The sequence below is a fragment of the Protopterus annectens genome, chromosome 4.part0 (assembly GCF_019279795.1).
Source record: "Protopterus annectens isolate FY-2018-M chromosome 4.part0, PAN1.0, whole genome shotgun sequence".
Classification (NCBI taxonomy): domain Eukaryota; kingdom Metazoa; phylum Chordata; order Ceratodontiformes; family Protopteridae; genus Protopterus; species Protopterus annectens.
Genome location: NC_056733.1, coordinates 850,674,314 through 850,699,154, shown reverse-complemented (window position 1 = coordinate 850,699,154; position 24,841 = coordinate 850,674,314). Strand labels below are relative to the sequence as shown.

The 24,841-nt window shown below is 39.1% G+C and overlaps 1 protein-coding gene across 1 annotated transcript in view; it reads right to left on the bottom strand.

Moving 5' to 3' along the window:
• LOC122799619 (CMT1A duplicated region transcript 1 protein-like) overlaps positions 1-24,841 on the bottom strand; it is a 922,387-nt gene that overhangs the window by 115,233 nt on the left and 782,313 nt on the right. Inside the window, exon 12 of the mRNA XM_044068803.1 lies at positions 12,023-12,312. Coding sequence (XP_043924738.1) covers positions 12,023-12,312 — 290 coding nt within the window. The remainder of the gene's footprint in view (positions 1-12,022; positions 12,313-24,841) is intronic.

Sequence of the window (24,841 nt, the reverse complement as noted above, 5' to 3'; positions counted from 1 at the left end):
ATGAGAACATGCACAGCTGCAGAAAAGATAGATACAGTTGAACAAAGACTTTTTGAAGAAATGAACTATAATCTGTACTTGCTTTGTGCTCAAATTAGCCATAGTACCTTGAATGGTAACATTGCATAGTGAGAAGTTGTATCTGACCGGTGGTCATCAAGGCCACGTTGTTTTTCTTAGGAAGTTTTTTCAGTGTCAGCAGAAAATCATGAAGAAACAGCTGCTATGAAATAATATTGTAAGAACTTATGATTTGTTACGTCAGCTTGGTAGGCAATGTGTTGTAAGAAATCTATAAGAATGGCTTCACTTCCTGATTCTAGTTAGCCAAACTCTGTATTAGCACGTTTTTGTCTCCTTGCTGCAAGATTAAAGTGCCTTAACCTGAACCTGCCGTGTAATGATCTTTTTGAAGTTGTTTTTTCCTTTGACAGATTGTTCCTTCGGACCGGAAACTCTCACTTCGCCTCAGGTCAGATGGGTCAGGTGGCATGAAACCGTACGGGGAAGAAACCACATCGGTTCTTCTGCGCTGAAAGACCTCCAACTAAACTGTCATTTAAAAGAGGCCAGCCACTGTTCTGATCTGCGACTGGAGGACGAGTTAACGTTTTTTCCTCGAACCAGATGATCAATCACGGAGGCTCAGGTAAGGTGAGATTTACCTTTTTTCTGTTTTAGATCAGGGACTTGATGTGCATTGTCTGTCAGGGGATTTGTCTTGTACAAGTCAGGGACAGAAAGACTGCAGTCTTGTCACAGATCAGGGAAACAGAATAGGTAGGCAGTTATTCTAGATAAACTGTGAAAAAGAGAAAATCGTGGTACCACGTAAAAATAAGAAGGGTTACGTAACAGCTCAAAGGTTAAAATAAAATGGGAAATAAGTGCACAAAAAGATCCCAAGGTCCGCCATTAACTGAAGATGCAAAATATATGCAATTACAATGTGCCGACAATGTTAGGTACTATACGAAATGGGTTAATAAATATGAATTTGATGGCAAATTAGAAAAATCCTCACTTATTAAACTTGTCAAACAGCTTAAAACTGACACAAAAGGTCAGGTGAAAAAGCAATGTCAATTAGGCATTCCTCAGGCACACAGGTGGATTGAGGAAGCAAACCATAGGGAACAAAAGAGCAATAATTCAAAAGCAATGTTTCTAAAGAGGATAATAACTTGGTAATAGCATCAGCCCCTCCACCTCCTCCGCTTCCCTTACCAGAATATGAAGCGAGTGGACAAGTTGGTCCACCTCCGCTATACCCGGCTGTCCCTGCGAAGCCAAAACCGTTTGTCAGAGATCCCGTCGAGACTAGGTCTCAAACACGTAATTTAAGAGGGGATATTGAGTTATATCAAATAAATAAAAATTCACGAGCTATGAGTGAAGAAGAGATATGTCCACTCATAGAAGTACCAAATCCTCAGGCAGGACAGGAAGGGCAGGACCGAACTCTCCTGGTATATAGACCGTGGACACCGGAAGATATCCGGAAAGCCACAGAGGGGAATTCCCCATCCAAAAGTTAATTTTAGAAAATTCTTAGAAGACTTACAGGGCATGAGGTTGAGTTATCATTTAAGTGGAGAAGAAGTAGAAAAAGTAGTCAGACAAATCGTAGGTCCAGATTGGCATATGATCAGTGGCAACTGGAATCCCCGTGACGCAGAACACAAGCCACTCCCACATAGCAACGCAGAGCTGGATAACAGAGTGAAAGGTCTGACAGACTGAGTCTCTGAGAAATGGAAGCCTAGGGCAGACTGGACTTGCATTAATCAATGCATCCAACAAGAAGGTGAAACTGTTGATAGATATTATGCTAGATTATTAGAATGTTTTAATAACCATTGTGGAATGCAGGTACCGGAAGACCAAACACAAGATTCCCCATATGAGCAGCAGCTAAAGAATGCATTTTTGAAAGGCAGTATTGCACCCATCAGCAGCTTTATTACAAAGCACATGGTAGATCGCCGTACAAGTAGATTACAGTCATTACTTGAATATGCAAGACATGCCGAAAGGCATTTTAATAACAAAAAGAAAAAGAAAACCCAAGTATTTGCTGTAGAAGACGGAGTAGAAGTTTTTGTAGTACAATCTGGGAAAAAGGGCAAGAAAAATGCCCAGGGAAACAAACAATCTGATAAGTGATCAGAGGAGTTTGAAGAAAGAAAGAAAAGGGGTGAATGTTTTAAGTGCGGAAAAAAGGGACATTTAGCAAGGGATTGCAAGCAAAACAAGAAGGTAGCCATGGAAGATAAGGAGGGTGAGGACTGACTATATGATAGCCAAGAATCATTAGAAAGGAATAACCAAAAAAGACAAATGCGAATGTGATAGAGGGAGTAGAGGATGTGATAGAAAAAATAGAGGAAGTGCAAGAAATCACAGATAGTGAAGAAAGTGAAATTTTAGACTTAGCATTATTGAGCCTGGAGCTCTACTTAGCAGAACGAAACCGGAAGTTACACTTCTGGTAGAGGGGAGGGAAGTTAAATTTCTGTGTGACTCAGGGGCATCACGGACCCTGATACATCCCTCCAAACTTCCAGAAAATTCAGAATCATTTGATTACATATTAGTGAAAGCAGCTAATGGACAGCTGTATCAGGAGCCACTCTCCCATAACATAGCAATAACTGACCCTGTTTCAGGGATGACCCAGCAAAGCAAAATTGTTGTTTCTGCAAAATTCCCAGTAAACCTTTTGGGCAGAGACCTTATGCAGATATTTGGCATAGCAGTAGTTCTGACTATGCCGGGTATGGAAACACAGCAACAAATGGATACTTTTGTAGTGCGACCAGAGGGTGAAACTTTTTATTGGTACAGCCAGGACTTGGTCACGACTGATCCAGGGGCAGTAACCGAAGAGCTGATGAACGTAGCCATCAGTAAGTTCCCCTCCCTTGACACTGATAAACAGCATTTGTTGCACCGTACTCTGTATTACTGTAGCACACCAGGACCTGATAAGGAATATGAGCAAGAACTGTTTAGAAACCATGCAAACAGATTAGTATTACGTAATCTGTACTGGGACACAGAAGGGAACAGTGTAGTTAGCTGTTCATTGCCCCAGGAATTCTTTGCACTTTATAAATCTAATCGATTACCACATGTTAGTTTAACTAAGGACAAAAATGTGAAATGGGTAGACCTAGGAGAAAAAGTCACAAAGTGGGAAAAACAGACAGAGTTAGAACTGTCAGAACAGGGAGTACAAAGGCAGAAGTTAAATTGGATAACGCAGACACACCCAGCTGTACACTTGCAGTCTAGCGAGGACAGCTGATTAGCACTCTTACTAGAAGAGGAAGAAAATGCCTTACGAGGCATAACAGAAACTCTCTGGTCAACAGGAAAATCAGATGTAGGACTTATTCGTACAGCAGGACCAGTTACTATCATGCCAAAATCAGCATTTAGACCACAGAAGAGACAGTATCCCTTAAGGAAAGATGCAGAAGTAGGAATCAAACCTATAATAGCAGCTTTACTTAAGGAAGGAGTACTGGTAGAATCTCCTGATTCACCATGTAATACACCCTTATTTCCTGTCAGGAAAGCAAACAGAGAATGGCATATGGTCCAAGATTTACAAGCTGTAAATGATGCAGTAATACCTAGAGCACCTATGGTGCCAGATCCACACACCCTATTAAATGATTTGAAGCCTCAACAGAAGTATTTTTCTGTGGTAGATATTAGCAATGCGTTCTTTTCAATGCCGATACACCCTGACAGCCAACATTGGTTTGCATTTACATTTCAGGGGAAAAGGTACACATATACGAGACTACCACAGGGGTATTGTGAAAGCCCAACAATATTCGCACAGGAAATGGCAAGTAACTTGGCGGGATTTATCCCACCGAGAAGCAGCCAGATTTTACTTTATGTAGATGACATCCTGCTGGCAGCCCCCACCCAGCAAGAATGCAGAGAAGATACCATAGCATTACTACAATTTCTAGCCACTCAAGGACATAAAGTAAACAAAAACAAGTTGCAGCTTTGGAAAAAGCAGGTTAAATACCTGGGATATGTGATATCCAAAGAAGGCAGAATATTAGATGAAGAGAGGAAAATAGCAATTTTACAAGCACCCAAACCGACTACCAAGAAGGAAATTATGTCCTTCCTGGGTACGACTAATTTCTGTCGGAGTTGGATTCCAAACTATGCCTTGGAGTCTGCTCCACTGACCGACTTGATATACAAGAAACCTATGGCAGCACAAGATTTATTACAATGGACACCAGAAGCAGAATCAGCTTTCTGTAAATTAAAGCAATTGATAGCATCCTCATTAGTTTTAGGATTACCAAACTATCATAAACGTTTTTTCCAAACTGTAGATTGTAAGCAAGGTTATATGACATCAGTGTTAACACAGCAACATGGGGACAAGCAACACCCCATAGCTTACTATTCATCACAGCTGGACCCAGTGGCACGATCCCTGCCCCACTGTGTACAAGCAGTAGTCACAGCTGCAATGGCAGTACAGGCTTCGGCCTCAGTAGTGTTGTTCCACCCTCTCACATTGAGAGTGTCTCATGCAGTTGCGATTATTTTACTGCAAGAAAAAGTAGCATATCTTTCTCCTGCTAGACATCTTTCCTGTATGACTATACTGTTGAGCCAACCTCATATGACAATTGAACGGTGTACAACTTTAAATCCATCTACCTTGCTCCCAACCCCTGCAGACGGCACACCACACACCTGCCTGCAGGAGATTGAGCAAAAGACACTACCTAGAAAAGATCTTATGGATGTTCCCTTGGATGATGCCGAGGTGACATATTACATGGACGGCTCATGTCAAAGGGGTCCCACAGGACAAAACCTAGTAGGATATGCAGTAGTTTCTGATACTGAGATTTTAGAAGCAAAATCTTTACCACACAACTTATCAGCACAAGCAGCAGAATTGATTACCTTGACACGGGCATGTACCTTAGCAAAGGGTAAATGTGTAAACATTTTTACTGATAGCCAGTATGCTTTTTCTACTATACATGTTTGCGCAACAGTGGAAGAATAGAGGAATGATAACATCTACTGGCAAACCGATTAATCATGCACAGTTTATTTTAGATTTGTTAGAATCTATTCAGTTACCTCAGAAAGTAGCTATTTGTAAATGCGTAGCTCATACCAAGCAACAGGATAGAATTTCAAAAGGTAATGCGAGACCTGATACAGCTGCAAAGCAGGCAGCTTCAGCTTCAGAAGTATTTCTTTTGAGTGAGGAATTACAACCTTCTGAGATTTTAGATTTAGAAATGTTGAAAACAATGCAGGCACTTACTATGAAAGTAGAAAAACAGAAATGGATAAAACGAGGAGCAATTCTTGAGAAAGAGCTGTACATCTCCAAAGAAGGAAAACCGATATTGCCATCTAATTTGTTTAGATATGCAGCTTTGTTGAGCCATAGGCAGTGCCATGTCTCAACAGGGGGGATGGTACAGTTAGTGAATCGAGTGTTCACAACATACGGATTTATAAACTACACTAAAAATTTTTGTGCGACCTGTCATGTTTGTAATAAGCATCATGCACAAGGGACGTTGAAGCCTAAGCAAGGGAGTTTCCTTACACCACCATACCAATTCCATACTATTTGTATGGATTTCATAGAACTGAACAACTGTGAAAATAAGAAGTATTGTCTTGTCATTATAGATATGTTTTCCAAATGGGTGGAAGCTTTTCCAACTAAAAATCCAGATGCAGCTACTGTTGCGAAAATTCTTGTTAAGGAAATTATTTCTAGATCTGGCATACCGGAAAAGATCTACAGTGACAATGGCACACACTTTGTAAATCAAACTATACAACAGTTGAGCCGATATTTTAGAATTTCGTTGAAAAACCATTGTGCATATCATCCACAATCTGCAGGACTAGTAGAGAGGCACAATGGGGTTTTGTAGGGTTAACTTAGGAAATTAATTAGTGAGACACAGAAAAATTGGGTGTACTGCCTGCCTCTGGTACTGTTGAGCATGAGAACTGTTCCAAATGCAAAAGGGTTAACTCCTTCTGAAATACTGTTTGGAAGGGCACATTGTATACCTCAGTGGAAATCTCTCATGCCTGCAGACCAGGAGGCCGACAGTTCACTTGCAGAATATATGAGATGACTTTTAAGTAATAAACAACTTTTGCAGTTAAATTCTGTTTCAGATAAAGAACAAACCAGACCATCGGAAGCAGCAGTAGTCCCAGGCACGTGGGTCTGGGTGAAGACTGTAAAGAAAAAGAATTGGATATCGCCGAAGTGGGAAGGGCCGTACCAAGTGCTACTGTCAACACCCACTGCAGTCAAGATCACAGAGCGAGCATCCTGGATTCATCTGACACACTGTAAACTGGTTAAAAACTTTGAACTGGACAAAAACCTTGTTACTGTTACACAACAAGAACAAAATGACCAGATATAGAGAAAACAGGAATGCAGAACAACCTCAGAAGTATTACATGATCATTCTGTTAACCATACTGATAACAATAATCTTTTTGCTGTGGCCTTTCCTTTTTCCAGCCACACGAGCTGAACTAAAAAAACGTGATGCGTTACTCATAGACTGGCATTCGAACTTTAACACTTACCAAGCAATTAAATATGTGTATGCTGAAACTTTTAATGTTTGAAATTGCTGGATTTGCACAGCTATACCAACAGCATATGGGGGATTATTAATGACTGCTGTCCCCCTAGGGGTCAATGAGACCTGGGAAAATTTGATTTTTGATACTATAACTGTAAAATCACAAGACAAAATAGCATTGTACCTGCCTGTTACACAAAAGGGAATTGTGTGTTTTTACAAAAATGATACTGTTCAGGTGGGTTGGAGCAATTGTAATATGACTGTTCCTTACAAGTGTTATACCAAAGCTAATAATGCAGGTTATATTTGTGATACAAACTATGACTCATATTTTGAATCAATGCACAAAACGGTTGATGAAGTACAACATAATCCTGTTCTTTTTAAACAATTATCTATCATTGATAAGAAAATGTTTCATGCAGGGCAAGTATATATTAATACTAAAGTAGAGAATTGTTATTTTGTGTGTGGGAAAAAAGCATACAAATGGTTACCTGAGAATTGGTCCGGCAGTTGTTTTTGGGTTACCTGGTTCCGGCCATACAACACACTGCAGTTTTGCCTCAGGAAAGAATTCGAAATGTCAGAGAGGTCACCAAGAAATCTGGAAATCCAATCAAGAGACCTGAGAATCCAGTGGGACGAATCGAAGCAGGCTGGAGAAACCATAATTCCGTGAAAGACAAAGATAAACTGACACACATGGACTTGAGTGACACTATTATATCATGGGCAGGCATAGCTCCTGCATATGGCGCAGTAAAATCAATTTGGGAGCTGAGAAAACTGTCCAAACTTCTCGAAGTAATGAGTAATGCAACTTTTTCTGCTCTCGAATTAGTAACTGATGAACTGAACACTATTAGAACTGTGGTGCTTCAAAACCGCATGGCTCTCGACTTCACCCTAATGGCGAAAGGTGGTACGTGTGCTTTAATAAAAGAGGAGTGCTGTTCGTATATTCCTGACAACCAGCATGAGATAAACGACCATCTTGAGGTGATTCAGCAAGTGCCGGCCATGACAAAACCAGGCCCAAACCCGCTGACGGATTTTTTACAGAATTTGTTTGGGGGCTGGGGTACCATCCTAATGAACATCCTGATTGCCATTTGTGTGGGATTACTCCTATTAGGAGTGTGTGTTTGTTGTGGTATTCCCTGCATGAAAAGATTAATCAAAGATTTTATAGACATGTCAGTTTCTGAGACTTTGTATCAAAGTACTGAAATCGAAGAATTGTTGAAAAGTGAAACACTTTCATAAGTTTAAACTGAATGACTCTCTTAACTGCAAATCTTGAACAGAAGAGATTAGGAGAAGAAGCAAACTGTTTATGCTTTTGAAAATAGAATAAAAAGTATTAACGGGGGAAATGGCAGAAAATATGTATTAATGTATGTGTTTAGTGCTTATTAGATGCTAAAAGGGTTAACACATTTCATTCTATTTTATGTACAGCTTAGTTTTGTATGAAACTACAAGATGCTTTTCAAACTGCAATATGCTTTCTGAAACTGCAAGATGCTCTCTGACCTAGTATTTGCTAGTACAGCAAAATTCATGTTTATGCCTTTTGGAAATATAATGAGAAGCAGGTGATTATCTGCTAGGTCAGGAAAATAATGAACAGAACAATACTGTTTTCTATAATGTTATTGAACTTGAACAATCAGCTCTGTTCGTGTTATGAGAACACGCACAGCTGCAGAAAAGATAGATACAGTTGAACAAAGACTGCTTGAAGAAATGAACTATAATCTGTACTTGCTTTGTGCTCAAATTAACCATAGTACCTTGAATGGTAACATTGCATAGTGAGAAGTTGTATCTGACCGGTGGTCATCAAGGCCACATTGTTTTTCTTAGGAAGTTTTTTCAGTGTCAGCAGAAAATCATGAACAAACAGCTGCTATGAAATAATATTGTAAGAACTTATGATTTGTCAGCTTGGTAGGCAATGTGTTGTAAGAAATGTATAAGAATGGCTTCACTTCCTGATTCTAGTCAGACAAACTCTGTATTAGCACGTTTTTGTCTCCTTGTTGCAAGATTAAAGTGCCTTAACCTGAACCTGCCGTGTATTGATCTTTTTGAAGTTGTTTTTTCCTTTGACAGAAGGTTTTTTGAGGGGTCGAAAAATGTGCACCCACTGCATGCAGGTCTTACCATCTTGCTCACACCTGGACAGTGTGTCTTTCACTTTGGTGCCAAACAAGGACTTGAAGGCTCCACAAAATCACACAAGTGCATTCAGGAATGCCTCCTAATGGAAATGCCTGAACCCACCACCATTGAGGTACCTTCAGCTGCATGCAAAACTAGCCTCATGGAAGAGTTAGTAATGGACTGTAAGGTAGCCAACTGTGATGGAACTTCTGTGCATTAACAGATACTGCTCCTGACAGGGATTTGGAACTTCTTTAATCAAATCCCTCTGTAGTCTGTCAAAGTGTCTAAATAGTTCAGTGACCTAAGAGCGGACGTTGCTGAAGCATAGACACACTTCCCAAACCTGTCTATCACCCTGCACTCCCTGTTAGGGGGATGAAGAGATGAACTCTGTTTTGCAAGTTCTTTCTTCATGGCTACTGCCATGACCATGGCATCTACTGGTACTGCCTTGTTCCAAAACTCTTTCCTCTTGGGTGGTGCCAGGATCCTATCTGGTCTCCTGGGGATTGACGCAATAGAATCAGGATCCTTCCATGTCCACTGAGAGATCAACTCAATGAGCTTGTCGGCAGGTGGAGTCACCCAGGAAGTAGATGGGCCAGATTCAAAAGCCTCAAGGAATACCAATTCCTCTTGGGAATGGTTATTGGTAGACCAGCCACATCTTTGCTTAAGGATCTCTAAAATGTCTCCACAGGAGACATCATCAGGTGGTGATCCTGAGGACCCTTCCCCTTCATCAAAATTAGTATCATCTGTGTTTGACTCCTGATGGGAGTCTAAGTGCCTTCTTTTGCACTTTCTCTTCCTAGGGACTTCCTTGGTGGGATGTTCTGGGGAAGTATCGGAAGAAATAAGGATACCCTACTGGATGGTATGGAGAATTTGGGCTGGGTATCCCTGTGTGGTAGAAAGATGAGGCTCATGGTACAAAGAAATCTGGGAACCAGAAGGAAGATCCAAGGAGGAAGGAACTGTCTGAATTCTGAAAGAGAAAACTCTTTTTACCACCTCAAAGACAGAATGCCCCAGGGAGAAGGAGATCAATGGAGCTGAGAAGGCATGATTCTGGACCATCATTTCCTTCTGACCTGAAGGAAGTCTGCCTGAGAGAGAAGTTAGAATTCAGCTGTCAAATGCCATCTCTCTGAGGGGTAGAGAAGGCTCTGTTTGCTTTGGAGACAACTCTAGCACAAAAGAGCCGACAACTGCACTTTGGCTCCAATGCATCCGGATTTGACAGCTTCAGAGCTGGTACACTTAGAGAAGTAATCAGATCAAAAGACACCACCATATTCAGATCCAAAACAGGCAATTCTGGAAGATTAGGATCCAGGGGCTCCAAAACCGAAGGACAGATTGGAGAAGGAGCCAACTGGTGGAGTAGTAATGGTGAAGGTTTCCTGACCCAAAGGGGTAGGATCTGGGAGTACTCCCATCTGAATCTGCACCAAGAGAACCTTCCTCATCATTCTATTCACATCCGCCTCTGTAAGACTCTTGGAAGAACAAGAAGAAGAAGCTATGGAGGGAGATTTTGAGTGCTGATGCATCTCTAAAAATAGTGAAGGTATCCAAGAGGGACTGGGACCAGACAGGATGCATAGGCCTGGGAGAGCTGTTTCATCTGAGAGTGAACTGCATCTGAACAGGCAGACCTAGTATCCAAAGTAGTCAGATTCAAGGATTTGGACTTTGGATATGACTGTTTGGAAACCTTCTTGTGATTCTATTTCACTTATTATAAGCATTACTAAGAAAGGTGTATTTTTTCTTGCATCAGCATAACTGCACTTCTATAACAAGTGTGAGCCTGATAAATGTTTTCACAGTGGCACTGTAGGATACCTGATTTGGGCTTAACAACCTGTCACCACTGTTTATTTTCTTGCATTCCATTATATAGTTTAATAAAGATATTTTGGCTAGGATAAGTTGTTTATTGCACACATGTTCATAGATAGTCACTAGGTATGCAGTTCAGAAGACCATAAAGGAGCGTAACCCAAATTCCCAATTACTCTAAAGTTATGTCTGGTTAAGTGACTTGCTTATGTTCACACAGTATGTAAATAATGGTGGAAATATTCAAATCTTGTACCTTTGGCACAGGAAGCATCTGCTTAACAAATCAGAGCTTTATTCGTTTTTGCTAAGAAAAATATCTAACTGTGAAGAAGAATATCAGTTAACATTCTCAGGATAAAGATGAAGAGAGTAGAAGGATGGACAATGTACAGTTATGTGAAGTATACTTACAATAACAATAGATCTTTGAGAAAATATCACTGTAATAGTAAATCATAACATTTTTTTGACCTTTTAACATCTGCAGCCGCTGTCCATCAAGCCCTCTCTTGAACTACTGGCTCATTTATTCCAATCACTAGGGTGAAAGGCAGCCGAGAGGGGACATCATTTGGGTAGTCATCAGGGGATGGTTCAGTTTTTGTATTTTATGGCCTTATTCCCACTGCACATGCTTTGTAGCATATCCAGGGTTTAGTGTGGAATGGACATCAGCAAGGGTATGTTACACACAACTGTGAGAGATGTGACCCCCTCAAGACAGCCATGTCTCTCCTAAAATGAGTGCTTCAATGGGTTATCTATTCTTCACAGGAGATTCATACATCAGAATGTGTGCCCTGAGTATGTGCGCACACATCCCTCCTGAGGAGTGGTGACCCAGTGAAGCTGTATCACTCTACCCCCCCATGCTAACTCCAACGGATGCCAAAGTTGATATTCAAGCTCATTCACCTGGGTCATAGTCAGGGTTTTATCCCTCTATGCCAGTTATGGCAAATTATTTGATGTTTTTCAAGTGTTTCATATTCTCTGCCATGACTACAAAATATAACATCTGCAAAAGACTCATACATCACAGCAATATACCAGTGGAAGCCATATATCAACTATATTTTAGAACAGTAACAATTCAAGTAAATAGAAGTAAAAAATGAAATACTAATGATTCCCAAACTGTAATTTCTTTCCAAGAGTGACCTTGAACAAAAAAGGAAAATAAGTGACATGCCTAGTCACACAGTTAATCATGTGATGGCTTGGATTTTCAATCTGGATAGCATAAAATATTAAACCATTACACTATGCTGCTTTATGCAAACAATGAAGTCTTTAATATGATCAATAAATAAACAAGAAATAAAGCATAAATAAATAAACAGGAATCTTACTCTTTGCTGCTTTCATGCTTCTAGCAGTTAAACTACGTGCATGATGGGACAGTCGACTTTCAGTCCCTTCACTTGAATCTTCTCGATGATGATAAATCTTTACATTTGTTGACCCAATCCTCTTCATCCTCTCAGCACGGACATAGGGATATGGCTGCTTTCTAAGTGGAGCTCGTTTATACCGATCCCTGTCTTTAATTATCTTTTCTCTTTCTGTCTCTTGGGAATAATCCCACTGAACTTCTTCAAATTGGAAAAGTAGAACTCTGGTTACAGCATTAATTACAATCCTGAAGGGAAGAGATGGGGAAAAAACACTGTTAGTACTGATCACTTTGCCAAATGACCATGAGTGCACATTTATAGCTGTCATTCCCAAAACAAATACAGCATCTCATGCAACCTTCCTGATTGGAAGAAAGTAGGCTTTCTACAATCCACCCAAGGAGAAGACAGATTTTTGCTCTGGTAAAGAAAAGCAGTCAATTCTACTTCTATACTTCTAGTTGGAATTGGTAGGGGTGTGGGGAGGGGACGGAGATTGGGGGCTATTATCATTGTACTTGGCATAACCATCTGGTGGCAGATGCTATGTCAAGCCCATCCATTATATCAGAGTAGTGGATTATTCATATTAAGGGCTATGCACCATATGACAAAACAGCTAAACACTCAGCATTCCGGTAGCAGTTTCAATATTCTACTTACAAAGTTGTACTCTGACTTAGCAGTCTGTCTTCAATCTGTCATATAATAAGACATCCAGATGGCAGCATGAAGTCTGCATTGCTGGAACTAATGAACCCATGAATCTTGTGGGAGCTAGGCTTGTTTCTGAAACACTAGTGACTGACTCATTTGTGTGATTACTAGTGTGCGACTACCTGTTTTTTCTACAGAAGGGTGAGTTGCGGTATACCAAGGAATTCCCATTTCTTTGTGATGATGCAACCTAGAGTTGGTATATAAAAGTTGTGGGGGTTAAGGGGTGCATCACACTCTAGGGAGTCAAGGGGGATTGCTCCCATGCAAAAAAACTTTTATTTCCTATGCTATTTTAATCATAAATGCTGTTTGCATTTCAAAGCTTTTGTTCATTACAGATTGTACTTGATTTAGGTATTCACAAATGGGCTAAATACCTGTCAGGGAGCCAAATCTATCTTATTTATTTATTTTATTTAATATTTGTTAAGCAGTTGCTTTGTCAGTACCAAAGGTCCTGTTTTAATGAATACCCACACAACAAATCAAAAAACAATAATTAAATAATTATTTTACATGTGCACATATACATATATTAGCATAACAGTACAAATACAAAGGATCTCACTAGTTTGGTTGACAAAAGGATTTATCTTTTCAAAATTTAAGGAAAAAAATAATCTGACATATTTGTTTTGCTGTCTGTCCTTGATCCTCACATCAGTTGCTTGGAATCAGCATTTTAGTGCAGTAATTTTTTTGTAAATTTCCTGTTCTGAAAATTACTTTGTGTTTTCAGCTATATTTAGCTGATTATACTTCTACATACAACACTGGTTCCTGAGCCGGATCAGGTATAGTCTCTTTCCTACTTTGAAGGTGGCCCTCAAGACAGATAACTGCTGGATGTGGAAATACAATCCCCATGTTGAGTGCCCTTCAGTTGAATTTTGTGCCACAAAATGAGGTAAGATGATTGCCTCAACACTACTGTGAGTTGCAGAATGGCAAATGCTGTTACGATTGAATATGCACCTCCTAGCTATTTAGACTATTTAGCCTTCTTGGAAACTGTAGATTGGTGTTCAATGGGGTACCATCTACTGATGTTGTAGTTCTATTGGGAGACTTCAACACTCACATGAGGAATGATGAGGATAACCTGAACAGGTGTGGCTGGGATAAAATGTTTGTCTGATCTGAATCCAAGAGGAATATTATTTTTGGACTTCAGTGAAGGCAATGAATTGTCCATAATAAACACCATGACAGAACACAAGGGCATATTTGGTAGTGTGTTGAAGGCTTATGATTCACATTGTAGTCACGTTGTCAAACTTGAGGCCACATATTCTGGATATTCAAGGCAAGACAGTTAACTGAATTGTCACCTGATAATCAATTGGTGGTGAGTTGGGTTAGATGGCCAGAATGGTTGCTGGACAGACCTGAAAAGCTCATGTGTATTGTAAGACTGCTATGGAAATGTCTAGCCAATCCTTTTGTGTGGGATGAGTTTAACTTCCATCACCAGAAGAGCTCCTCCCATATATCCTTGGGAAGGCCAGGAGTATGGAGTCTGAATAGACCCTGCTCAAAACTTCAACAGAGGAGCTAGAGATAAGGAGCTGTGGCCAAAATATGATCAGTACTTCTCATGTGAGCTAAACCAAGGATTTGCTGATGGATGCCAGCAATGAGAGAAGCCACCAAATTGAAAAGGTCTTGCAAACAATAATAGAAGGGTTCAGGTTTCATTGTTAGGTACTAACAAGCCATGAACTGTTGCAATCATTGTGATAAAGACAAAGGTATGATGTTTGGGTGAGATGATAAAGAATTACCTTTGACAGCCTCAGAGAGGTATTGGTAAACCATTCAATGATTCAGGATGGGGAGGTAGCACGTATGAAGAAGATGAACTCAAATGAAGACAATGTTGGAAGGAGTACTTTGACAAAGACAAAATAGATGGATTTCAGGTTTGAACAGTAAATGTGAGTGCCAGTGTATCTGGACAAGGGAATTAGAGAAAGACTACCTCTCATCTTTCCAGATTCTCCCAGAATGTTCAGATTCTTGCCACATATATTTGGTCTGTTCCTCATAAAATTTGTGTTTTCTGGCAAATCATTGAGGACCAAAGTCACTAAATAATGATAAACATTTGAGTTTCAGACTTCATATCATTTAAAAAGTGCATGTCCCTATTTTTGAGCCTTTGTTCTCCTATTATTTTTGGTTTTGTCCAGATTTTTGCACTAAGAGGTTGAAATGTATCAAGGTCAGTTTGCTCATCCAGGTGAGAGGTGTTTCAGTCCACTATTTGACTGCTATGTGGTAGAGGGAGGGCAGTACAGCAACAGTAAGAAGACCAAAGTCAGGTATATTAGGAAAGCAGACCATTTTGCTGCAGTGAGATTTGGTATGCATATGGAGACCCACATACATACATACATACATGCATACACCTGAGTGACTACTGTATGTCTGATTTTAGAGGTGTGTCTTAGAAGTATATAAAAATCTAATAATCTTCACAGGGTGGCAGCCATGATCCCTAGCCTCTGAGGCTGGGGAAGGGGCAGTAGGAGATGTTGGCTTGATGGCTGGAGAGATGCAAAAAAACATTTTGAAAAGCGCAGACAGAAGTCCAAGTAGTGGCCTCACATATACTCTAAGCAGATATATTTTTGAAAACCAAAAATTACAGTAGTAACTGCTAATTGTAAAATATGCCCTAACGTCCACAACCAAAGAGTTGTTTATGTATATTTGTCATAGGTGTAGCTAGCCTGATTTCGTTCTTTAATCTGCTGCCCCCTCAAAAAAAAAACTCTTATTTTAAACTGCTACTAGCAAGCAGCTGTTACAGTTTATGCCACATGCAGAGTGCTACAATGCTTCAGTTCTAACCATAAATGCAAAATTAGCATTAATTTCTGAATGACAGTATTGCGCTGAAGATGCAGCACTTCAATCATGACCACAAATTCAATACCAGCCTTCAATGCCAGTAATGCACTGAAGAACAGTTGGGATCTGCTGATCATGCTCCCTAACACTCTAGAGCCAGGGAAGCTGCCCCTTTACCCCACCCTAGCTATGCCTCTGATTTTTTTTCCCAACGTTACCTCTCATCCTCCCAAAATGTCTTTCCTACATTAGAAACACCTCGAACACTAACCAATTCAAAAAGCAACTAAAACTCTTCCTCCTTAACTCATGGACCTGCCCATGTCTGGAACCTACCTAAATCCTCCCATCCTTTCTCAACCTTACCTCTCATTCTCTCAGTATGTGTTTCTCTCCCCTCTCAACCATCTTCACAGTTCTCTCTTCCCTTTAATCTCCCATTTCAGGTATATTGTCTTTACTAAGTAATGTCACATCTTCGCTTCTCCTGAGTCTACAAACAGAGCAATTTGCGACTTCATATTCTATGTTATTCTGTTACTGAATCTCTTAGCGAGCTTCCACCTACACCTATTTTTATCCTCAGTTTACCTAGACTCAATCATAAATATGTACTGTACACACTCAGTCAGTGATGTTACTTTCTGTAAATTGTAAACCTGTACTCAGTCTGTGATGCTACTTTCTGCAAATTGTAGACCTTAAAACTGTATTGTCTATGCAAAACTATGCTTATTTTCTTTTTTTTCTTAATTTCACTACAACTACTATGTATTAACTCAGATTATATGCTTATATTATACTTGTTGGATATATGTATGTATGTAAATACCATGGGGCTTTTCTCCTTGGGTCTCCACTGAAAATGGGCTTCTGGCTCAGCTGGACTAACCCGGTTAACAAATGTCAAATAAATAAATAAATGTCAAATAAATTAACACAGCATATGAAACAATTCATTTGGAAGGAGTCTGCTCTGTAAATGGATAACATTGTTTTTTCTGCATAAGACATACATGGGTGGTCTGTGTGTCTCAATGGTTTTGTTCTCTCAATATAATATCCAAGATATCTATAAACATCCAAAGTATATAAGACTGAACTCTGGGGTCCTGATAATATTTCCCCAAGGCAAAGTCTATGGGATTTGTTGTCACTTCCTGGCTTGGAGCTGAAGAAACACTGCATTTTGAAATCTGAATGTATTATTAAAGACATTTCTTCATTAGAGTGGAAATGAATGAAAGTTCTGGAATAAAGTAGCAGAAGCTGATTATTTAGATAAAAGGCAAACAAATCTAACTTTCAAAGACCCCATAATCTAGTGATCAAAAGAAAGGTATATATGACTACCTTGTATGTGTGGGAGACAATGATTTTCTTGCTTAACAGAGTCTGTCAGAACAGTGAACCTGGTATAAAAATAAAATGAAAAGATATGTCGATTTGAAGTTCTTCTTCCCAAATGTTCATGAATTAGTGTGCAAAGAGGATAACAGTGAGCCCCTCTTCCTATGGTATTGTCTGTTACCAGCTCTAGAGCTCTAAGCCTCTGGACTAACCTGAATGATGAGAAAGTTAGAAGAAATGTAATTTCTTTGCAGTTGCTATGATTAATCCTCTGTAATGGAGACCATAAACCTCAAATGCTACTATTCTGATAAAGTACACCCAAGACAAAACCTAAAGAATATGTTGTCATTTTCTGGGTTGAAGATGAAGCAACATAATGGATAACCTGTTTTTAAACCTGAATAAGCCAGTAAGGGAAGTCCTTGATTACAGCATGGATGAATGGAACGACAGTCTGAAGTGAGCTGCTCTGATTCCACAAGTTATTGAGATACTAGAATATCTTATATATAGTCTTGAACTGGGCACTAGCAGAATTGAGAAGGCACTTTAACTCAGAACTCTGCAAAATGCTCTTAAATTTAAAGACTTTCCCTTGGACCATTGTAGAAAGAATTCTACCATCAAGTGTATCCTGAGGAAAGAAACATCACAGAAGTAATAACATCTACACACACACCTCTCAAAAATAAGAAAATAATCTCTTGATATAGCAGGCTAAATATCTGATTTATATGAAATGAGAATGATGCCCAGACTCTGAGTTTATTATAGAATTTGATAAAGAAAATTGTTTATAGATGACAATTAATTAAACAGTCATCCAGATGTTGATAAATGTGAATGATAAAAGTATGACTCAAGGAAAAACTGGAGCAGAGCATTTAATTAACACTCTTGCAGCAGTATAAATGTCATATGTCTAGCAGGTAAGCTGGAAATGGAAGAAGACCTCACAGAAATCTCAGAAAATGAATGCAGTGAATGACAATATGATCATTGGCATTCTGTACCACATCTACTGCAACAAGCAAATCATTTTGCAGTTAATAGAAGCAGTGGAGATCAAGTTTGTAGTGTCACCACTTCAAACATTTTTGATTTTATGAACTGGTTTAAATGTGTGAGATGTATAACAGACCTATAGATATTGTTTTTTTTTTTTATTTTTGGTAACATGAAGAATCTATTCCTTGTTCTTCTAGTTTTACTGGTTCAGCTGTATGTTTGTCCAGTAACTGCTGCATTAATGGCAATGCCAGAAGAATGTGATCTCTTGGGCTGCTTAGATTTGGGCATGGTAAAGGAGTTGTTGCAAATTAAATAATGTACTTTCTCTGTGATACTTCTTTTACACAACTATCTGTAATGATTCTGAGACACTGTTTTAAAAAATGTGAAAATATTCCTCCTAGGGGTTGGGGATGGAGGACAATTTGTGGCTGATGATGGCAACAATTTCACTGTCCACCGTTAACAGAAAATAACCTGTCTCTTTGAGTAGAGTCTGGGTGGTGTTCCTGCTCTTCCTGAGTAGACTTCTCCACCTGGTGCTTTCTTAGCTATTGTTTCCTCTGTTTATATTATTGTTTTTATGCTTTGTTTTCTGTAACTAGGTAAGGTGTTAGATGGGAAGTTTCTTTTATAAGAGGAAAGAGGAGTGTGAAACATTTGCTTGACTGTCTATGTGGTCTTATTTCTTCTTGGTCTTTTGATTTTTTTTTTCTGTAAATGCTCCGGACAGTAAACTATAAACCCTCTGAAAAGGGATATTAACATTCTAAACTGCCCTCAGCCTCACACCTGTTACATCAAAGCTGCATCTGATGATGTGTGAGCTAGTCTTACAAACTGTTTGGGAAAGTCTGGATATCCTTGTTGGGGGCTAATCCTTAATATATGCTCTCATCTCTTCTATTTGCTTACTAATCACTGGCAATAAATAGTTCTGACAGCCAAAATAGAAGTTGTGTACAGTTTTTCTTCAATCTCCAAATTCAGTCAAATGTACTGCTTTATTTATAACTTGGCATTGTACTTAAGAGCTGTTGATTTATTTGATGCTTTTGAATTTTCAGGTCAACAGCAGCTATCTCTGTCACAGATTTTACATAGATATTTAAATTGCTACTCAGCCAAATAAAACTCTTCTTGTAACAGCTGTTTGAGAATAGATCTAAAAGAGAAAGCTTGGATTGTGAGACTGGGTGGATTATTTCCACCTGGTTTGAATGATCATTTATGAATTGAATGTTGACTGGTTGGTTCTTAATGGTGTTTTGAAAATTACTCATATATATGTGATTCTTAACTACAGTTGCTGTTATACATTGACAAAGGCTTCTGGGCTGAAACCGGTCTGTGGACTGTGGTTTGACTTCATTAAAGTCTTTTCCCTCTCACATTAAGTGCTGGCTGTCTTTTTTGGAGGTTTTTCCTTATCAGACCATCATTGAATACAATGGCAGTTTTGCTATGTACAAATCCGAGCGTATCACTAAAGTGGAAAGGTGCTAGGACTTCTAACCAAGAAATAAAAAACTATATAAATCCTTCAACTATCCCAATAGCTTAACAAAACTCTCCTTATACTCAGTGGCCTACTGGCTGTTTCAATGTGACCTGGGTCCCAATTTTTGATGGGTCCACTTTCTAATCTTGAAATACTGAAATCTCAAATTTCAGTATTTTGAGACTAGAAACTCGAAACCTCACAAACACGAAAGTACAAAACAATGAATGATTAAAATACTAAAAAGAACACAACACAAATAAAAATCCAATCCTTCCCCGAAAACAATACATGAACACTAAATACCTCACAACAATACAACAACGATACATTTATGAAGGGAGGCAAGCCCCCTGCACCCCCCATGTGGGAGGCTGTGTCCCCCTCACACCCCCGCTATTTATATATACCAACTCCAAGATTGCACTAACTTGAGAAAAAAAACACAAACCTTCCCTTACTTGCCCTACACTCCCATTGCAGACAATCATATTTACACTCTCTAATAACACACACACACATACTACACACATACAAAAATCACCACATTCAGCACTCACACACATACACTCTCACCTACCTACCCCAAACTACTCTTACAACTCCCCACAAAAATTAAATACATTTTTTTTTACCAAAACCCTTAAAAGTTAAACACTTACCTGCATCTCTGTACATAAACGAACATCGGCTGCAAGACCACAATACCCTTAAAGAGACAGAACACACTAAATTACACACCACAGCACACTTAACATGGAGTCGGGAAATTGAAACTCGACAAAGTGCAGTTTTGAATAACTGCACTTTCAACATTCGGAAATTCGAGATTTCAGTATTTCGAGATTAGAAAGTGGACCCATTTTTGACACAATCCTATATTACCTTTTCATTTCTTTGCAAACCAGCACCCCATGCTAGGTCCTAAATCTACATCAACAACGTCATGGAGGGATTAATTTCCAAACTCAGTGTTTCCCAGTCTGTGGAACAAATTACTCCTACCTGTCAAGCAAAGTACTACTTTTAAAGACAAATACAACACCATTGACATATATTAAGTATAATTTATTAAACAACTATGTGCTTTTGCCTAAATAATTCAAAAACACTTTAAATACCCAGACATCCTGGTGAAACAGTCAATGATATCACCAATTAATTAATTAAAAACTCACACATCAGTTATTCAAATAAAAAGATGTTCTAATAAAATATACTAATAAAAAAAATCAAAAATTTCCACACACTCTAAGAAAAAGTTTTTATAAACTACAATCATAAGTTTTGTTTAAAAGTTGTGCATGTATGTATTAGTGAATTGTATATTTATAAGGTTCTACCTATAATATAAAGTACTACTTTGAATAGTGTTAAGGCTAGTCTCAATGGCTGGATGGGTAGAGCAATCTAAGTACCCTCAAGACAAATTTCGCTGGAGAGGAAATTCTCTTGGTAGAGGGAGGAGTAAACAACTATGAACAATATCACAAAAAAAGATATAGCAATAATGAGCTCTCACAGATACAACTGAATTCTTCAAGAGCTAAATGAGATCTGGAGTACTGAGGTGGAGTACAGGGAATTAAGAGAAGAGGAGGAGTTAGACCCTGGAACAGAACAGCTTCAGAGTTGGTGCTAAGGTTGGATCTGATCGGTTCTGACAACCCATAGTTGAATCAGATGAAAATGTACAACACTGGATTGCTACTTTCCAGAGTCTAAAACAAGCCACCTGACACAGTTAAGAAATTCATAAACAAAACACAGAGGCAGTAAAACGTGAATTACTCTGTCAGACTGTAGAAACTATGCCTGCTCTCTGTATCCTACAGATTTCTTAGAGGGGACTTGTTCTTGGCCTATAAAACCATGACTTATCCAGTTCTATTTGAAAATGTGTGCTTAGATCATACAACAAGCAGAATCACCATAACCATCACAGATCCACAAGAATCAGAAAGGACAGATTCATTACTCATTGAAACCTTTGATATAAATTACTTCTCATAGCACTATTAAACAAAACACTTACAATATTCAAAAATGAGCACTTATAAGCACATAGGAAACAGAAAATCCCAAAATGTGTTAACATGTGTTAACAGAAATCATGCTTCTTGAAGGCCATTAGATCATAAGCTTAACTCCAGAATTTATGAAACTATTTTGTTTGACTCATCTTATACATTTGATTGGTTGAACAGTTTACTGAATACTGCAGATAAAGTTGTGGAATGTTTGACATAATTTTGTGAATTTTAATGTGAACATTTTAATTTGATTGAAGCAACAACAGTCGATCAATATTATTAACAAATAATTCAAATCAATCTATTCGCTGAATCACTATATGTAAAATGTAGTCAACACAATGACATTTTATTTCTTGAAGGGCTGACCATGTCCGAGATGTTTTTTTTTATTTCTCCTGTTTTAAAAATGTGTTTGTTTAAAGCATAGTGTATAGTTGTCTGTTGCAATATGCAGATTTACTTTTTGCATAATGCAGGCTCAGTTGTACACATGACCTTCTATGCCATTAACCTAAGAGATGAAGGTGACAAATCAGACAAACATTTCAAGTAGCCACTGAACACAGGGACTGCATTCACCAAAAAATAGCTTTTCAGTGCTAGGTTCATTACAGATTGGTGGTGCTTGGAGGTGTAAATGATAGCACAGTTTCAAGAAACAGAAATGCGGGACCAGCATCACTATGTTGTGGTTATGTTACTGCTGAACTAGGAACAGGGGGAGCAGCTAAGAGCAGAAAGGAGCACAAGTGCACTGCTACGTATTCCAAAAGAATAAACTGGCACATAGAAAGAGGGCAGCAGGCAGTCAATTAGGGAGCTCCCTTAAAAGACCAGTCAAGAAGGAGCAGCTATGTGACATCATACATTCCAAGCAGATAAAGACAGCCTGGGGGGTTAGAATAAGTCAGGTACATAACAGAAAAAGCAAACAAACCCTGTGAACTTCTCAAGTGTCATTACTACTGGGAACAATGTTGTGTCTTTCGGCTTTTCCCGGTTAGGGGTCGCCACAGCAGAACTCCGGTCCGCTAATGATTGGCAGTAGATTTTTTACGTGCCGAGTTGCCGGCCCTGATGCACAACCTTCAACGAAGGTACACCCATTCATGCATGTCAGCACATAGAAGACGCTCTAGCTGAGAAACGAACAGGACAACATCTTACTGGGAGGTGACAACGCTACCGCAGCACCACCACCGCAGTACTACTGGGAACAATAAATGATAAAAAAAATAATTTTAGTGTTAAATTCAATGTGACAAGATACTGCTTTCAAAAGAACTGGAAAGCACAGTTTCATATCTTTATGTAAGGAAACTTGCTGTCTTGTAGGTGTTTCTGAGCTAGGAGCAAAACAAAGGAGATACATGCAGAGGACAACACAGAAACTTCAACAAATGGAGCAAATGAACCAAGAACAAGGGAATACTATTAAGTGCTCCTAAAGGATCAATCAGCAGACAGAATTAGAGCATGAGACAGACAGAAAATAGCAAATTAGTTACATCATAGGAGCTAATAGTAAGAGAGAGCTTAGTGCAAGTCTGTTGCTCAAGATATGAAACAGACAAAAAGCTATGTCAAACCCAGAGCTGTTGGACATGCTCCACTTAAAGAAATCCCAATCCCCTCCGAGCTACACGCTCTAGGGACCTAAACCTTGTCACCACAATAAACAGAACATGCTGGAGGGATAGATTCCTGTCCCAGAGACTTCCCATACTCTGGAACAGACTACCTATCTATGTCAAACAGAGCTCCTCATCAGCACTCTTCAAGAAAAATCTTGATAATTGGATGGGAGATAGGAAATTCACCCCAGGTATCACTTCTGTGGCTCTGCTTGACAGGGGCACAGGAAAATAATTTTCTTGGGTGGCGAAAGCCAGGGTACATTTTTGGCTAGGCTTATATAGGCCCTAGGGCCAATAGCCTAGTACCCTCCTATGAACCTATGATCAAATCAACTAAAAATCTTAGATTGCCATCAAAGCAAAGTGCAACCACATAAAAACACTTTTTTTTCAACCCTAACTTCATTAGGGCTTGACAGAGTTTTGCCAAGGCAAGCAAGCATCAAACCATGCTACTGGCAGCCCAGCACAGTAGCAGGAACTGAGAATAAATATTTGAATTGTGCAGCCTTGTACATTATAATGGGACTTAAATTACAAATACTTTCTGAACAGCAATTTTCACTGTTTATACAAATAATCCTAAACTGTGTTGGATTACATTTTGCCATCACAGGATGAGGCAGGAAATTAGCACATATTACAGTTTAGCACTAAATTACATGGAATAGCACGAGAGAGTAATAAACGTGACCTAAAGAGAGACAGAGAGATAACATAATCTCTGGGAGATCAGTAAGAGGATATGTAAATGAAGAAGCTAAAATGGGGGTGGGGATAGAAAACATTTTATAAAAATGAGAAGCAAGAAAGATAAGGGTTTTAGGGAGCACATCAGATAGTAGTAAGTAGGAGAGGGAGATGTTCAGGTATGCTGGGTGTGAAGCAACAATATGGCACAGAGAGTGGTTCTGCAGAATGTTTTCTTATTTCAAAACCAAATATTCCACAGACAGAAAACATTTTAACAATTTATATAGTAAATACACTGTGTCACAATAAAGATGCTGAAAAATTAATGAGCAATTGAACTATCAGAGTAGACATAGTACAATTAAGAAGTACTCTTATACAAATGTTCCAAAAGGTGCTGCAAGACATGTTGGAGGCTAGGAGCACTACTGAATGAGGTGAAAGAGCTCAGGCAGCTAGACAGACAGAGGTCAGGTGGAGGGTCAAGCAGTATCAGGAAGAACAGGTCAGACCAGAAGAAGGGTGCAAGAGAGCACAGTAAGGCTGATAACATGTAAGCAGATAGAACCAAGGAAGTCACAGCTCCAGATAATAAAATGGAGAGGAAAAGATAAGGCAGAACAATCTACAGGAATAAACACTAAGAAAGAAAGAAACTAATCAGAAATAATAGGAAGCAAGGGCAGGGAAACGAATGAAGGAGTGAAGGTGCAGAAGGAAAAAGATAATGACTGAATGAGAAGGAGTGGCAGAAACAGCCAGGGTTTGTAACATGACGTCTGTGAGAAAGGCACTAGAAGTGTAGGAAAATGCAAGAGCTACTGGATGGGAGGAAGAAGACTATAACATTGGATCAAAGGCACAGGAAGGGAGGAATATGTTATCCCAGGAAAAAGGAACAGGACTGGTTCAGAAAGTAAGGCAGGCAGAAGGTGTAAAGCAGTAGAATATGAGAGTACAAGAAGGT